We start from the raw sequence: 16,231 nt of genomic DNA, 5'->3' as shown, positions 1-16,231 counted from the left end.
GACCAGGGTACATAATTTTGCAGTTGTACATTAAAAATGTGCCAGGCATTAGATAGACAACATTAAATTAGACAAAATACTTGTTTACAAAAGAGTTTGTGTTAGTTAGTGCAAAAGACTAGTTCTTATGGCATAATATATTAGGTATACTGTCTATAAACAGTGTGTTATGGTGCATGCTTTTGAGGAAAGGCATCCAAGTGTAGCCCTATGGCAGCCAAGGGAGGCTTAGCAAATGTTTCCTAGAGGAAGTGAAGGAGTGAATTTGGAAAGATAGGTTGGAGTTAATTCAATCAGTGGAAATAAGGGGAGAGAGGACCAGGAGGCAGGGACATGCCAAGTGGAGAAAATATTGTTATGGAGGCTTAGAGGTACAATGTTGCAGGATACATTTGGGAAACTGCAAATAGTGTGGAATGGTTGGATCAACATGGGAGAAGAGGCAGTCTCCAGTGATTCCTTCTGTAAAAGGAAACTCCTTTATCCCTAACATTTATGATTTTCTGTGCGTGTATATGTTGGGGGGACAGGAAGTAAAAGGGAATAACTCATTTTAATTAAGACGGGTAGAGTAGTGAAGCATGGGATATTAGAGAGGTCCAATTTTCTCACAAAGCTGAATGTATCTATGAGAAATTTATCCATTTATTTGTTCATCAAAGGTTTATTAAACAACTGTTTTACATCAGGCTACATCCAGGGCAACGGATCCAGAAATTTTTAAGATTTTAATTTGAAAGTATTTTTAAATTGTTGTAATAATTATTGTCTTAAATAATTGTTAAACAATTGTGAAACATATTTCACTTACCATAAAACCTCATTCTGAACAGGATCAGTTTCAGAAAAACAATCAGTGACTGCTTTGAGAGGAAATTTTCATCTTAGCTGAGGGCAGCACATAATACTGATCATAAGTGAAAACTCAGCACTAAATACCAAGCACTGTTGTAAGCACTTTTTATAAATTAACTCATTGATCCTTACAGAGATCTTAGTACTATTTATTACTTTTTACTTCTTTTAACCACTAGATACTCTTTTGACAGTGGTCTTTCCACGTATTTATTTTACCAGTGACTATTCGTTACACTACCACAAAAAAATAACAAAATTTCAGAGACCTTAAGAAATAGAGGTGGGGTCACTGAGACGGTTAAGCATGGTAGGAGGAATTATTTTCTGCCAAATGCAAGTTTTTCCAACTGCCAAAGAATTTTTCTAGGGAAATGAGTCAAATGGCAGATATGGCTGTATCTCCCCAAACTAGTGGATATTGCCTTGAACTTGAGTCTCTTCGAACTTTGTCTACCGACATGAATAGCAACATCTTCCTAAAGATAGGCTTGAAAGAATGCCATTATTATGCCATCCCAAGTGTAGTTTAAAAATAAATAGTACTAGAAACCAAAGAGTAAGCACATGCACGATTTATCATTTCACCCTCATGGAGTCAGCAAATATCAGAAACAAAATTTCCCTAAAGTGGCCAACAGAAGCAAGATGATAGTTTCTGTTCTGAATGTTTGAACGGAAAATTACCACTTGTCTTCCTAGACTTCCCCCCGCATTCAATGGAGGACCTGAAAAACATGGATGTCATGGGCCACGCTACTACATTCTGTGAGCTGGAGACAGACGAGGCCTCTCCTGATGCCTCTGGATTCACAGGAACAATGATTTGGGAAACCTCAGTGCTCCCTCTGCCTTGCACATTCATATTTTCTCCCACAGTCTATGCTGAAACCAATGTAGACAGGATCCCAGCTGAATCATGAGTATTCCAGATGACAACTCTTCTGATGCTTCAGTCTACCTCTTCATGTGATATTCCAAGTACTTTTTCCTAAAGAGGAACAAGAGAAATAGACATAACATTCCAAGTCTGACTGACGGTTGAACTGAAAACGGATAGCTGTGAATTCGGCTCTCTTGTCCCAGGCATGACCCAGGCTTCTGAGACTATGGTAGGGTTTGGGGGAGGGTCTGGGAAGATGACCAGCATACTTGCTATTCTGGAAGGAGAACATATGCTAAGGAGTTATGTTATACATCCAGGGCTAACAAGCTAGATGGGGAAAGGCTTTGATGCTGTATTTAACATTCAAAAGAGTAGATGCTGAAAGGTTGAAGACTAGGGAGGTTGTAAACCTCTCCCTACAATTTACTGTAAAATGGGTGAGGTTGCAGTTACAAACAGAGTAACTATTTGAACAGTGCTTTACAATGAGGAAAAATGGCCGAGTGAATTAAAATCTCATGGCAGCTTGTTTAGCAGGCTTTTTAGATACGGTTGCTATTCACTTGATTGATTCATTATGTTAGGAGAACTGGATGAACATCTATGATGTATATAGAAGGAACAGGCATAAAATACTTAAGAGGCATAAAATACTTAAGCCGGCCCATAGATCTACAGTTCAGTTGGGAAGATTAGATGCACCTGTGTGAAATGCAGAATACTGAGTTAGTCAGGAATCCTGGAACCTTTGGGCATGAGAATCATTTTCCTCCTTCTCCACCACTGTAAGGATACACCCTGGAGAGCCACCAAAATACCCGGGGCCAATGGAAGTTCCTAGACGCTTGCCACCACAACATCATCTTTCTTTCCTATTCATGGACACTGAACACAGGTCTCAGTCCACATCTCCTCCACATTCAATAGCTCCTATCAATGCGTAAATATTCTTTTATCAACATCCTTCTTTATTTTTTGTAAGTCCTTTTCTATTGGCTGTGGGGAAATTAGTCCTTTCTCTCTCATTATTTTTTCTCCCTCTCCTAATTTCCAGCTACATGCTCCAAATTAAACCTAAATGTGGCCAAGACTTAAAATTAGGAGTTATGATGGCCTGGAAAAGTAAACTAATAAATTACAAATAATTTTTTTAAATGCCATAAAATTCTAAAACCTTTGAAAATGCCTTTATTATCTCAACCAAAAATCCATCTATTTTCTCTACTTAGATACTATTTTTCTCTCTAGCACCAGCTGCCAAATTAAAAAATAAGTGAATAAAAACATATTCTTATATATTTCCTCTTTTTATTTGCTTACTAGAATTAGAACCACCATTTTTCACAACAGATGTATTGAAATTTACCACAGAATTCATCCTTTTAAAGCATATAATTCAGTAGCTTTTGGTATATTCACAGAGTTGTGCAACCAACCACTCTGCCTGATTTTAGAACATTTTCATCACACAGAAAGAAACTCTTTATTTGTTAGCAGTCACCCCCCGTTCCCTCTCCTCTCATCTGTCTCTATGAATTTGCCTATTCTGGATATTTCATAAAAATAGAATCATACAATATAGGGCCCTTTTGTCTAACTTCTTTCACTTAGCATAATGTTTTCAAAGTTCATCTATCTGGGACATTAAGAAGGGCATGTGATGTAATGAGCACTGGGTATTATGTAAGACTGATGAATCACTGAACTCTACCTCTGAAATTAATAATACACTATATGTTAAATAATTGAATTTAAATTTTAAAAAATTGAAAAAAAAATAAGGTTCATCCATCTGTTCCTTTTCATGACTAAATACTGTTCCATTGTAGGGGTATACCACATTTGATATTTCCAGTCATCATTCATCACTGATGAACATTTGGGTTATTTCCACTTTTTGGCTATTATGAATAATGAATGCTGCTAGGATCATTCATGTACAAGTTTTTATAAGAACATTTATTATCAATTTTCTTGGGTAGATACCCTAAGAGCAGAATTGGTAACTCTGATGTTTTGCGGAATTGCCAGATTGTTTCCAAAGGGGAAGCATGGCTAGTGGGTGTGAAATGATATCTCATTGTGTTTTGTTGTTGTTGCTTTTTAAGTAGGCTCTAAGCCCTGCGTGGAGCCCAGTGTGGGGCTTGAACTCATGACCCTGAGATCAAGACCTGAGCTGAGATTGAGAGTCAGACACTTAACCAGCTGAGCCACCAGGTGCCGCTCACTGCAGTTTTGATTTGCATTCCCCTAATGTTGAAATGACTATGTAAAGCAAGCATCTCTTCATGTGCTTATTGGTCATTTGTATATCTTCTTCAGATAAATGTTTATTCAAATCCACTGCCCATTTTAAAAATTGGGTTTTGTCTTTTTTTGTTGAGTTGTAAGAGTTTATTACATATTCTGAATACAAGTTCCTTATCCGATTTGTGATTTGAACATATTTTTTCCCATTCTGTGGGTTGTCTTTTCGCTTTCTTGGTGGTTCCCTTTGAAGGAGACAAATTTTAAATTTTGATATAAGTCTGATTTATTTTTTCTTTTGTTGTTTGTGCTTTTGGTTTCGCCTTTTTCTAGAACACTTTTGGCTTTCCAGCTCCATTAACTAACTAAACAGACTTTTGAGAACCGGCCTGTGAGCCCAGTTGGTACTTACAATCTCTTTGGAAAAATATATCTACAAGACCACAAGGATGGCTCTTTCCTGTATATAATTATGGTGCAGACATGAGGCATTATAAGAGGTCAGGGGCTTGTGAGGCCCTTAAGCTAGAATGGCCAGGAAAGTCTCTGGGGCAGGGAAGGGACTTAAGGGGGTCCTGGAAGACAGAACAGATAAAGCCAAAATAAAGTCAAATTATCTATCCCTCTTTTAGCTTGAGTTTAGAATACTTGAGAACTTAGTTGTTCAGATCAGCCACTGAAGGCTACCATATTTGGTGCAATATGGTAAATAGGAAAATAGGAAGGAACAGAAAACTAGCTAACATCAATAGGCAGCCACTGAAGACCACAGTGGTCCCTTCAGCCCCTGAGCAAGATCAGCTATATTTTCCTTCTGGTAGCCAAGACACAAGCCTGTTTGGAGGCTACAGGGCCATGCTGGGCCATGCGTAGAGCAGAATCAAACCTGGTACTCTTAGACCGTTTTGGTGGAAGGACGACTAAGGATGATGTGGGGCAAAGGCCTGCCATTCCAGGGAAGGGTTTGAACAGACAAAAATGCCCTGAGCCTACTGAGATTTAAAGCGATTAGGTTAAAGCGTTTTGAAGAGGCTAACCTTACGAGGTTATGGCAGCTTGGAGGAAATCTCACGGGATGGATGGGGGAGGGGTGAGTCTGAAGCATGGGGGTGAAGTTGTCTGTTCTGCCTGATAGCAAGGAGTTAGACACAAATATGGGGTGCCTGGCTGGCTCAGTGGGAAGAGTTTGTGACTCCTGATCTCGAGGTTGTGAGTTTGAGCCCCACATTGGGTACAGAGATTACTAAAAAATAATAAATAAATAAACTTAATTTAAAAAGCAAGCAAGCAAACAAACAAACACAAGTTTCACTGTTTGCTTTTTGGTTTGTATGGAAATGTCCCTGTCAGAACGGCTGGGTCCAAGCAGCAAATGACCAAATATCATGAGCGCCATGTCTCTCTCTGCCTGTCAGCATCTGAGAGAATAAGGAACTGTTCGCCTCTCCCTGTCTCACTGCCAGACTTCCGCTGCCTCCACAATTTGTAAAAACAGAAATTATATCTGTCTAAACATTTTATATCTCACTATCTCTGCATTTCCTGTTCTATTTGACCAGTGCCTCCCCTCCAACACACATACCCCCGTCCCCTTTGGGAGTCCAGTAAATATTTATTGATGAGGAAGATAATCACCAAAAATATGTTCCCATCACTGGGATCTATCTCTTGCCACTCAACTGTTCTGAATCCATGAGAGCCGCTTCAAAGCTGTGTTCCCTTCATGTAAAAAAAAAAAAACACCAAAAAACGAAAAAAAAAACCCCAAAACCTGTAACTTTCCATTCCGCCTCCTCTGAATCTGGGAAGACTGATTCTGAGACAGGATCCACTTACCCATCCACCCTGCTGCTGGACCCAGGGTGAGAAGTTGTCTTTCAGGTACTTGGTTCCAAAACCCAGCACCCTGTTCATGGGGTGGTTGTCGATGGCAGTGAGCTTGGCCGTGACGTCTATTGCAAGGGCAGCCTTAAAGCCCCGAGCTCTGACCTCTGATTCTCCCCTGGTGTCCACACCCCTTAAGACGTGGTCCGTGATGGTCTTGAAAACAGGGTAGGACAGCTGGTCCTGGAAGCTGTTCATTAAAGCCTTGTCCTTCTTCAACTGCGTACAAGACGAGATGCGATCATTGAGCAGCCTGGCCCCGGGGAGCAGACCTGATCTCTGCGGTGGCCACCCACACACTCAGTGGGAAACCCTCGATTCCAGTCATACAGAAATTTCTTAGTGAGCGAGGACTCCATGTTTCCTTGGAAGTCCTCTAGTTCTGTCTCTGGGGAATGCTAAGCTAAGCAGGTTCTCAACAAATATTGTTTCTAAAAGGAATTTCTGGGGGTGCATCTGTTGTTATATAAAGATTCTGGTGGAGCAATATTCTTGATGTGAGCCCAGCCCACTCCCCCCAGCTTCCGTGAGACACAAGGGGCCTGTCCGAATTACAGATCTGAAGCAAGAAGAGCTAGTGTCCTCGCCAGCAAAAATGGACTGCTTTTGACTAGGGACCCAGTGGAAGCACCTCGATTCAAACCCCAGTGGCTAGCTGGAAGCCTGTGCTTGCCACAACAGTAGGGAAATCAAATGCCAGAAAGAAACATCTTCCAGAGAGGGCCCTGGCCCGTCCCAGCCTTGTTCCTTCGGGGTGGCCCCTGGCTCTGCCTGGCCTCTCGGGCAGGGGCTGGAGGAGGCTGCATGGGCTCTCGGGGATGAGTGGCTCCTGCAGCATGGAGGGAGCGGCCCTCCCCATCGTCACTGTCCCGGCCTGGTGGGAATCCCCATCCACACGGCAAAGTCAGACCCTCTGTGTGTTCCTACCCATGTCTGCTACTGGGGAAACAATCATGTTCTCTACATAAAGAATGTAAAGTATCACCCCAAATCATCAACAACAGCGAGATTTTTAAAAAGTAGTGACTTATGGGGTGAAAGGAAAGCATTTCTCTCCCTCTAACCATGGAGGTCGGCTTCCTACCACCTCCTGTTCCTTGCCTCCTGGACTCAATGCAAGTCACTGCTTAGGGAGGCTGGGAAGGAGGAGGCCATGAGAAAGCCACAGAATCTTCAAGCTGTAAAGAATCCTTGAAGATTCGAGTAGGTCCCTCCCAGTTCAAGTCCTGTGCTGCTGGCTGGTCATTGGCATCTCCTTGAAATTCTTCAAGAAGCTCATTCCTTCACAAGTCAGTCTTGAGTGCTAGAAAGTTCATTCCTAAAATGGGGAAATCAATCGCCCCATAATTCCTATCCACTGATGTTAGTTCTGGAGAAACATAGGAAGACACGTTCGATCTTCTTTCTCTGCACTCCTGTTCATCCTCTACTTGTGGACCTGGAGCTCACACACCCTGTTCTCTTTTCTTTATCCTATGTCCCTGGTTCTCTCCGTTTCTCATTCTGCACCACCCCATCATGGTCTGCTGGGCACACCCCTGACAGATGCATGGAGAGAGGAGCTGCTGAGCATGTTGGGACAGGGAAGTCTGGCCGGCCAGTTAGTGCTTTTCCCCTCCTGCACAAGCCCCATGGGGCCAGACTTCCTCCCACTGATCCTGGTAGGACGAGGAAACGGGTCCACAGGCCAGTCCCTGACCGACACACCCTAGAGACTACTCGACAGTCTATGGGGAACCACACGGAACTCCCCTCTGATGACAGTGGGGTCCCGTTCACCAGCTCTGTATCCGAAGGCACTCTCACTCCTTCCTGACTGGAACGATGTAGTCTCGACTTCTAAACAGCAGGAAGGCCAAGTTCTCCAAGTAACACATAACCCGCCTCCCTGGCCAAATTGCTGAGAGAGACCTTGAGCAGAGAACAGCCTGACCACTTTTGGAGGAGATTTCGGGAAGGACTCCAGCCTTGGAGCCAAGCGTGGGACATTAATATCCAGACTGCGGGGTGAATGCGAGAGTCTGAACTTCCCCAAGGATCAGTTACATGGGGAACTAGATTCATAATTCTATTCAGCAAATTTTAATTTATTGGTGTCTTTTCTTGCAATAACAAAGTTACATTTTTCATTTCCAAAAATTCCAGGGAGGCTCCAGAAGGTTTACTTATGTTTTCCAAAGTGATTCATTTTTGAGATGCTGCCAGCATGAAGAATTTTCACTCCAAGGGAAATAAAATTTAGGACTAAGTGGAAACCAGAACTTGCAAAGGAATACAATCTGGAGTACGATTCCATTCTCTGTCCCAGTGCGTGGGCACAGAAAGAAATCACTTTAGTTCAAGAAGCTCCATACCTCTCTTTCCAACTGATCCCCTGAATATTTCAGCAGCTCAACGATTTTCGCTATTATCTGGTCTTCTCCATCTGTTGGGGGGAAATTCCAGTTATTTTTTTTTAAGAAAAAATATAATCTTAATTTTTTTTTCTCCCCAGGGACAATACGGGTAGCCAGCTTAGGGACTGAGGGAGACATGTGCTTTGTAGTTCTTAGCAACTTAACTCTTACCCCGCCTTGTCTGACAAGGCACAAACTACTCCAGCCACCATCTCCTACAGACCCCTCCTTTCCTTTCTTCTTTTTTCCCCTCAGCGCCCCACTTCTCACCACGAAATGCATCATATATTTATTGTAAGAATGGCGTTGAAGATGTTATTTCCACTGCTCAGGATCCCATCTCTGAAGATATTCAGGAGAACTTTCTCTCTGGTCTGTAGGATTCTCCACAGTAGATGGTGATTTTTCCATGTGGACACCATTAATTCCATTTGGCTCATATTCCCCCCTTTGCGCTGCTAGAACTGTAGAGCCAAATTTGGGGCTCCCATGTGAGAGAGGGTACAGTCTTCCTGGCCTGCGTTTTGGAAATTAAACTCATTCCTAAACCCATCTTCTTTCCCCGCTAGTGTTTTCATTTTCCAGTATCTTTCAAGTGGGATTTATATTTTCTTACTAACAACATAAACTTTGCTGTCTTTACAACCAGGTGGGGTAGAAATAAATAAAATGAGTACGTTCTCCCACCCCAAAGGCTAAAATGGCAGGTGGAGAGAGAGCCGGCTACAGTTTCTGTGGTGTAGGTGTTGGAATGGGGGAGTTGGGGGGGGAGTGGAGTATGATTTTTCTCGTCTCAAAACAAGCTACCCACGAGGGAAAATGGCTGTTGCCCCAGAATAGGATCCAAACAGAGAAAAGCTAGTGACGGATCCAGCGGCACTTATCATTCATGGCACCATCTCTCAAGTCGTGGACTGCTCGTGTTTGTTCCCGATAAGAGGGAAAGGGAGGCCAGGACATCCAGCCAGCCAGTCCCGTCCCAAGAAGGACCAGCGAAAGGCAAGGTAGGCAGAAGTCTGAGACTCAGGTCCTGCGGGAGAAGCAAGAACGAGGGTCTTCGTGGCCCCTGTGGAGTTTTTCTCTGATGCTGTGGCCCCTGTAACTGGGGCCCCAATTTCTCATGTGCTTAGGGCACAAGAGCCTTAGCTTGGGCCTGGCGCGGGGTATCGCTTTATGTCACCCAGACGGCCAGGAGATCGCAGGAAAGTGGAGACACCTTTCTTCTCAGTGCACCCAGAGGGACCCCCTCTCCTCCAGCCACTCACTCTGAGCCCCGCAACGCAGCAGGATGCGGGCGGACCCAGCACTCTGCCTCCAAGGTGGGGAGATGCCGACACCAGCTCCTGGCACGTGGGCACACTGCCCACCCAGGGGGTCGCCTCTGCCTTAGCCCCTCTGCTGCAGTTTGGGGAAAGGGAGCCCGGACCAGGGACAGTCGTCCGGGAGGGAAAGTAGGACAGAATGTCTCTTCCTGGGGCACTTGGTTGTGCTCCCTTCACCTCCAGGATTCCTGCCCCTCTGATGGGAACTGCGGTCCCAGCTCCCGCTCTGGTTCTGCTGGCAACGGACCCCGTCTTGGTCACTACCGGTGGGTTCTGCTTCGTGTGCTGCCCCAGACCTGGTGACTGACAATGCCTTGCTTTTCCCTAGGAGCCCCTGGCAGTGTCAGAAAACCCCATGCGGTTCCATCAGCAAGTAGACCATCGCCCGGGACCGTTGCTCACAGGACTGAATCGAGGACTGCTTTGCCCTCTGAGGGCAAGGTGCCCACTTTCTACTTCCTCCCCTCCCTCAGGAGGAGAATTCTCTTTGTACTTTGCAGTGACCCTGGCCCGCTGCTTCAGAGTGTGCTGGCGTGCTCCACCTGCCTGGGGCTGGTCTCTCCAGGGCTAAAGGTGGGGCCTCCAGCACGTTGCTGTCGTGCTTTTGGTCCAGGGCAGTGGAGAGGCCTCAGGGATCTCTGCTGGTTAAATCAGAGATGCCCAGTACTGGCTACAGACATTGGCGTTCATGTACCTCTGCCCACCAAACCCTCCACCCGACCCAAGTGTGCGGAAGGAAGTTCCTACCTTTCTTTGTGCTGGTGGCTCGAGGCTGGGAACACTGGCCCTGGTGGCGGAGGAACTGATGAACAAAACTCCCTTTGGACTGGCAGCTTCCTACCAGGTCCTGGAGCTCTTCCGGCGGGGGCCAGGAATAAACAATTTCGGCAACGCGGTGGGCAATGGAAGCAACTTTGGGGTCCACAGCTGAAACCAGACCAAACGGGGCTGAGTGGCCCTTCCCAGGAGAACTCTGTCTAGCTCACCGTTATGCACAGTCGCCCCAAGTGAAAAGGCCCGCCCAGAGGGAGAGGAAACTGCCGGGCCAATAGGGTGCTTGTTGGGGGGTGTGGGGAATATGGGGGGTGTGAGGGCTGTGGGGTGTCGGGGGTGGTGGGAAGCCATTCTTCAGAAAGCACTGGGAGTTGTCTGGCAGAGGCTGGGGTAGGGGCGGAGTGCACCAAAGAATGATTGCCGCCTTGAAACAATTGCCCTTCTGCACCCTCTTTTTGAGGTCTTGTAAAATTAGGGACCCCTTTCCCTTCTGCAAGGGAAGAAATACAAAAGAAAGTGCTTAGTTCTTTGCTTGAGGGAATTCTCATTATGTTTTTATTCTTTTTTTAAAATATCCTTTATATCTTGGAGAGTGGGCCCCTATGTGCATAGGAGGGCAGTCAATAGTCTGACAAGCCTTTGGGGGTTGGACACTGGGAAAGAGAAGAGGAGAAATATCCCTGTTCTCAGGTCATATTCATCACTCAAGCCCATTATCAAGTGAACACCGACGTCTCCTTGCCCTTGCACATACAGTCATGCGTCTTCTCTCTCCTCCATGTCTAGTGGGAAACATCCATTTAGTGCCAGGATACATGAAGTGCGCCGCAATCCACGCCTTTCAAGCATTTATCACCCAGGAAGAGAGTTATGTATTTGCACACGTAACTACGGAATAAAGTGTGTGGGGACAGTAAGGTTCAAGTAGCAGTCGGCCCCTGAATGTCCTCACCTGTGAAGGACCAGTCAGCTCTGTCTCTGGTCAGGGATGGGGGCCGGTGGGGGTGGGCAGGTGGTATTGCCGAGTCATTTGGGACGAACATTTTCATTGGTGATTTGTCACTAAGTTCTTAAGTTTTAGAAATCTGTGCAAGCTCTGTCTCTGATGCCGTATGGAGTGAATGGGATATTTGAAAAAATGCTACTATTCAATTCACACGCTTAAAGAAAGGAACAGAGTGGGGGTTTGGCTAGAAGACTGGCGTGTCCAGGGGAACTCCTGGTTTGTACATCAGGGTGGTGAGAGAGGCAAAGCCTGGGTCCCAGGAGGGAGAGTGTCACAATCGTAGCTTTGATATCCTGCAGGTGATTTCTGACCCTCTCGCCCTAGATGCTTCATGGGCGCTTTGGTTCTCTCCCTTCACACCCTGGTCATCTCTGGAAGGCCATGGGAATGAATACTTCGTCCACAATGCCTTCCTTTAAAGAAGAGCATAATGGTTTTCTTAAAAAGCCACGTTTTTCATGCTTGGTCCATCGGCTTCAAAAACAGATAAGGAGAGAATCGAGAGAGAAGAATGACAGAGTCAAGGAGAAAAGGACCAATGCTTTTCCTTCTCGTTTTAACAATCAAACCAAATATATAATTTTCACCTTAATGCTGCCCAACCAGCCTCCTCTGGAACACTGGCTGTGCATGACCCCCAGCAGGGAGATGGGAAAAGGCTGAATCCCAAAGCCAGTGGGAGCCTTCCCTTGTGTCCGCAGAAGGTGGGAAAGGAAAGCTTGTGTTTTCTTCCTCTGTAACCCTGGGCAGCCTGTCCACAGTGGTCAGAGTGTGGTTCTCCCACCGGAATCCACACTGTGCCCATCTTGCACTCAGAGGAGGCAGAGGAGGGCCTCAGAGGTGGTCCGTCCTCATCCCCAGACCCCATTCTGTGGCAGAGCAATCAGGAGACCACTGGAGGATATGGAAATAGGGACTCTGACTCGCCTTCTTATGGTGTATCCACTTCTATGAACTGGGCGACACGGGGTGAGGGAAGCAGGTGACGTATGTGCGGGTAAGAGGATAAGCAAACACGTTTTGACTCTGAGGAACCGGATCTAGTTGAGACTCCCATTTTAAAAACCTTAATTTTAAGCACTGAGCAAAGAAGCGATTCCCTTCTTAGAGCTGATCTCATCTGATAGGCCGGGAAAACTGGATGGGGGAGGGAGAGGACAGGAAGGCTGCCCCTCCTGTGGGGTGTGTCTGGGGGAGGTGTCACTGTGGCACTAAGGAGAGAAAGAGAGCACAGCACTGTTGAGAGGGTGCCAGTTAGCCTTTGGCCTGAGGCATTTGTGTGTTTTTAATTAAAAAAAAAAAAGATTTATTTATCTGAGAGAGAGAGAGAGTGTGGGTGGGGGAAGAGGCAGAGGGAGAGAGAGTCTTCAAGCAGATTCCTGGCTGAGTGCAGAGCCTGACCCAGGGCTGGATCTCATGACCCTGAGCCCAGATTGAGAGTCCCATGCTTAACCAGCTGAGCCACCCAGGCACCCCCTGAGGCATTTGTTTCAAATAGAAGGGGTAGGGCATTTTTCTATGATTGAGACCACTATTTCCTTCCCTGTATTCATTTCCTTCATTCTTAGAAAGACCCCCCTGAGGTGTCACAGGCAGCTGAACAGACTACATTTTCCAGCTTGCCTTACATTAAGGAGTGGCCAATGAGATATAAGAAAAGGTGAGCACGGGTTCAAGAAAGCTCTCTAAAAGGGAATGGAATTATCTAGAAAGAAGGCACCCTTTTGTGCCTCCCAACCCCCACTTGCTTCCTCTTCTTCCTGCTTGGAAATGTACAGATGATGGCTGGAGTCCCTGCAGCCACCTTGGAATACAAGGTGATTTTGAGGTTGGAAGCCACTAGCCAAGGGATAGCAGAGTAAGAATCTCTTAACGATGGTTGGAGCTGCTGCATGAGCCCTGGGCTGCCAAGCTTTGGTCTTCTCTTACGGGCGAGAAAAAATAATCTCTACATTGTTGAAGCCACGGTTATTTGAGTTTTCCACTCTATGTATCCGAACCTAATCCTAACTGTAATACTCCACATGTAGCAAATTCTAGCTGTGGACAAACAAGGGTTCAGAGTCAAAGAACCTGGCTTTGTATTGATGCCCATTTTTTCTACCTCCTAAGACCTCTCACTTCTAGACTTTGATCTTGGGACATAAGCTTTCAGTTCTCGCTGGGGCCTGGTGTCTAAATCCTGGACATGGCAGCGAGGTCTAAATTGTGACCTTCAGTTGAAAGAACCCAGGTGACATGACTGCTAAGCTCTGATTTATACATGGCAAGATAGAAATAGAACGTGAGGCTTTCTTGAGTCATGTCCAATGTAAAACCAGCTAACCACCTGCACAACTCACCAAACCAGAAAGCGGGCAAGAGAAAGGTGGGAAGGGAGGGTACACTGAATGTAAGTGTCTACAGCACGGGCTCCTTAGGAAGTAATCATCTCTGCTATTTCCGAGAATATCTACATAAAGATTTTGAAATTTTAGTAAATAAAAAAGGTTGAATGACACTTCGGCACTATGGAAATACAGAGTGTCTTTTATCTCAGGAAACCAGAAGATTAGAGTCTATAAATGCTCTGTCTGCCTCTTGGTGAAGTCCAAGGGAGAGCAGAGTAGAAAAGCCTATTGAGGTGTCTCCAAACTGTTAAGGCCCCAGAGCTTGGCTACCATCTCCAGCAGGAGCTTGCTGTACCACTGTGGGGGATGGGAAGAGGAGGCGTCCCCCAGGTAATCTCACCCCTAACTTCTGTTCTAAAATGTTATTAGTCTGTGGGACTTACAAAAGTTTGGGAAGTAAAAGTTTCCCCTATCATAGTGAGTGATGGAAAACTGCCAAATGTGAGCGGATTCCCCAAGTAAACCGGGACAGTTACACATTCTAAAATTGAGACATTACTGCCACCTGTTGACTAATTATTGACAAGATAGCCCAGCAATCAAAGCCCGCAGGAGAGGGAGTTTCTTCCAAAATCTGGGCAGCTGGCACTGGTATTATTGAAGGGGAAGAAGATGCTTATGCCCAGGTTTGTGGATGAAGGGCAGCTCTCTCTGCTGAAGCCCTTCATGAAAATGCTTTATTCAATATAACGTATTTTGTCCCACTGAGGAAAGGTTTTGTCAACATGCTTCTCAGTTGGGGCACCTGGGTGGCTCAGTAGGTTAAGCATCTGTCTTTGGCTCAGGTCATGATCCCAGGATCCTGGGTTCGAGTCCTGAGTGGGGCTCCCTGCTCAGCAGGAAGTCTGCTTCTCTCTCTCTGTCTCTACCCTCCCCAGTGCTTGTGGTCTCTCTCTCTCTCTCTCTCAAATAAATAAATAAATAAATAAAATCTTAAAAAAAAAAACAAAAAAAACCACAAAAAAACCCACGGGTGCCTGGGTGGCTCAGTTGTTAAATGTTTGTCTTAAGCTCAGGTCATGATCCCAGTGTCCTGGGATGAAGCCCTGCATCAAGCTCCTTGCTGAGCGGGGAGCCCGCTTCTTCCTCTGCCTTCTCTCCCTGCTTGTGTTCCCTCTCTTGCTGTCTCTCTCTCTCTTTGTCAAATAAATAAATAAATAAATAAAATCTTTAAAAAAACAACAAAACAAAACAAAATAAAAAACCACAAAAAAACCCAAAATGCTTCTCAGTCGTTGGGTTTTTGTTTTGTTTTGTTTTTAAGAATCCCTTTTACTTTGGAAAGTATTTTTATATGTAGCTACCTGATCTTTCCATCCACTACCCAAAGATGTAGGGAGGGTGGGATACCCCAACATACAGTTGGAAACAGAGGCCCAGAGAGGTGGGTTGACTTACCTCAGGAAGAAGGGTAGCCTGAAGCCCCGCTCAGGGCTCTTCCTTCCATCCTGGTCTCTGGCACAAATGATCAGGACTTGGGGCAGCAAGCCTATCTCTAGCAAGCGGAGCCAGACACCAGTCCTGCTGCCCTTCATTGACAGCCTCCCACTTCCTACTCAGTCTCGAGAAAAGCAGGGCAATTATTATTGAATATCAAGAAGTTGGGAAACTGAGGCACAGTGGAGTACCCTGCGTCAGGCCACATTACCAGCTGGGAGGAGATGAAATACCACACATACAAGGAAGGGAAAGATTTTCCCGTGGGAGAGCAGCGGCCCCCAAAGCTTACCTTCCTGCTCTGTGCGCTGTCCAACGTTAGTGAGAGACCTCGACCACTGCTGACTCTGAGGACCATCCTGACGTTCTGCGGTGGCACCCTCCAAAACAAATATGGCTGAGCTCTGTGCATCTTCCTCCTTCTCGATTACTCCAAACAATGTCCTCCAGGAAGACTTTTTCTTGGCCAGGTCTAGGGGCTTCTCGCTGGATGGGGAATTTCTGCAAGGCCATGACACCTGTGTCCATGATTCATTTGCTGACCAACCCCCCTGCTCTTTGATGGACAAACTTCTTGTTCTCAGCAGCTTTGGTGAGAAGATGGCAGGGGTGTTCTTGAAGACATGGTGTTTGGTGTAGAAGGCCAGGATTTTGAATTCTATGCTGTTTGTGTCGTCATCGTCCAGGGGGATCTCCTCCAGGTCACAGGCACTGGCACTGCACATGGTGGGCCTGGAACAACAAAGTCCACACGTGACCTCTCACCCGTGGACGCACTGCTCTCTGGGGGTCAGGAGACACAGGCATGGAGCTCCACCAGCATTTACTGAGAACCTACTCTGTGCAGGGAGGCAAGGAGTCCTCAGAAATGGAAAATCCAGGATTCACTGTGAAAGATGAGGACAAGAGAAGGTACACAGACAGCTCCACACAGAGAGAGTGGGCGAGGAGCTGGATCGGAGGTGCAGATAGCCTGTGTGGGGAGGAACGGACAGCTCCCGAGAAAGGGCAAGCCAAGTCTCCTTGACAGACAG

At 45.9% G+C, this 16,231-nt stretch overlaps 1 protein-coding gene across 1 annotated transcript; it reads right to left on the bottom strand.

The window, feature by feature from the left end:
• Positions 1–1,807: 1,807 nt before the first annotated feature.
• Positions 1,808–15,922, bottom strand: BCL2L14 (BCL2 like 14; the record flags this gene model as incomplete). The annotated part of the gene is made up of 5 exons (XM_080811878.1): positions 1,808–1,846; positions 5,825–6,091; positions 8,227–8,297; positions 10,338–10,517; positions 15,490–15,922. The coding sequence occupies 5 exons, from the start codon at positions 15,920–15,922 to the stop codon at positions 1,808–1,810; spliced, it is 990 nt and encodes a 329-aa protein (XP_080668004.1).
• Between the last annotated feature and the right edge of the window lie 309 nt (positions 15,923–16,231).

The sequence above is a fragment of the Martes martes genome, assembly GCF_963455335.1.
Source record: "Martes martes genome assembly, chromosome: 8".
In the NCBI taxonomy this organism is placed as follows: Eukaryota; Metazoa; Chordata; class Mammalia; order Carnivora; family Mustelidae; genus Martes; species Martes martes.
The sequence above is the reverse complement of the archived record's forward strand: the minus strand, read 5'-3'. Positions and strand labels throughout refer to the sequence as shown.